The 1,668-nt window shown below is 43.9% G+C and overlaps 1 protein-coding gene across 1 annotated transcript in view; it reads right to left on the reverse strand.

Moving 5' to 3' along the window:
• LOC107104723 (protein NLRC3-like) overlaps window positions 1-1,662 on the reverse strand; it is an 11,336-nt gene extending 9,674 nt beyond the window's left edge. The window contains exon 1 of the mRNA XM_015404800.1: window positions 1,133-1,662. Coding sequence (XP_015260286.1) covers window positions 1,133-1,626 — 494 coding nt within the window. The 5' untranslated portion in view covers window positions 1,627-1,662. The remainder of the gene's footprint in view (window positions 1-1,132) is intronic.
• Between the last annotated feature and the right edge of the window lie 6 nt (window positions 1,663-1,668).

Genomic DNA, 1,668 nt, shown 5'->3' on the forward strand with positions numbered 1-1,668 from the left:
GAAGAAGTGACTAGAAGGAACTCTGGCAAAATGTGGACAGCAGATAGACTGGTGACATGTAGTAACAGAACATGGTTCCCACCAACTGAGGATGGAAATTCCACCCGGCATATTAAGTTTTGTAAAACTAGTTCAAAAGCTACCATACATTGTGAACAAGTAATACCAGATGGGGGTCATGTCATCTATGAGTTCCAACCTTCAAGTGTATCTCAATATCGAATACTGAGCATGGCAGGGGGATCCGCCCCTTTGGGTGACATTATTTGGATGTGTCACAATGAGACACAGATGTTAGCCACACTGCCCCCTCTGTGGGAAGGCATCTGTGCACCAGTAATGCTGACATTCTCCACGCCTCTCAGCAGAAAATCATCCTGCAAACTGGATTTTTCTGACCTTCTCTCCCTGGAAGAATCAACAGAGCTTCAAGCTGAGCTGGGGTTCAAACAGGAGGTTTGGACCCACTTTCCCTAAGAGATCATTTAAGCTTCACACTGAGAAAGGGATTATTCTCCACTACGACTTGTTCAAGTACCGCAGGAAATCTGAGTGGCAGTCAGTTTCTCCGTTCACCTACAAACAACCGCATTCTGGGTAAACCCTGTTCTGCCCTCCACCGAATCAGAAAAAACACTGGAACCACAGCACACAGACAGGAGTCAAATATTCAACAACTTCTCTGGAAACGTGAGTCAGCAACCAGATCCTCTTCTTCAAGTTCACAAATCAAATTTCCCACTGAGCCTGAACTAATCGCTGTGTCTTCCCCTCACTTTTCAGTTCCGGTTGAGCAGTGTTCAGAGCAACACTTCTCTCTGCATTATCTCTTCAATAAAACCTGTTAAACCTTTTCTCCTGGTCTCCCTGTTTCGTCTTCAGCATTTGGGTCTGAACTTTAGTGAAATCATGACAGCTCCAGCCAGTGAATAATACCTTAACGACCGAGCCTTAACAATCATAGACAGGTTTCAGGTATTACTTTTAAGGAATTCAAACTGTCAGATTTCAGCTGTTATTGTGGCATATGTGGTTCATCAGATAAACTGAAACAACATAAATCCATATTTACTGCAGCATTAACATATTAATCACTATGAAAAATAAGTACAGTAACAATCAGTGTCCTTACAGAGCTTTGTTGGAGGCTTTAACCACTGGCAGCAGCCTCAGAAGAACCTCCTCTGAAGCTAAGTATTTCTTCAGCTCAAAAACATCCAGATCTTTTCCTGATGTGACTAAGATGAAACCCAGAGCTGACCACTGAGCAGGAGACAGTTTATATTTAGAGAGACGCCTTGAACTCAGAGACCGTTGGATCTCCTGCACCAGAGAACGATCCTTCAGTTCATTCAGACAGTGGAACAGATTGATGCTTTTCTCTGCAGACACATTCTCACTAATCTTCTTCTTGATGTACTGAACTGTTTTCTGATTGGTCTGGGAGCTACTTCCTGTCTGTGTCAGCAGACCTTTTAGGAGTCTCTGATTGGTCTGCAGTGAAAGTCCCAGGAGGAAGCGGAGGAACAAGTCCAGGTGTCCATTTGGACTCTGTAAGGCCCGGTCTACAGCTGTCTGATGGAGAGACTTTGGTTCATTCTGCATAGATGTTTGTGTTTCTTCCATCAGGTTGATCCCAGAGTTGATGAAGGTCAGATGAACATGAAG

The sequence above is a fragment of the Cyprinodon variegatus genome, unplaced genomic scaffold, assembly GCF_000732505.1.
Source record: "Cyprinodon variegatus isolate N-32 unplaced genomic scaffold, C_variegatus-1.0 Scaffold1860, whole genome shotgun sequence".
NCBI classification, from domain to species: Eukaryota; Metazoa; Chordata; class Actinopteri; order Cyprinodontiformes; family Cyprinodontidae; genus Cyprinodon; species Cyprinodon variegatus.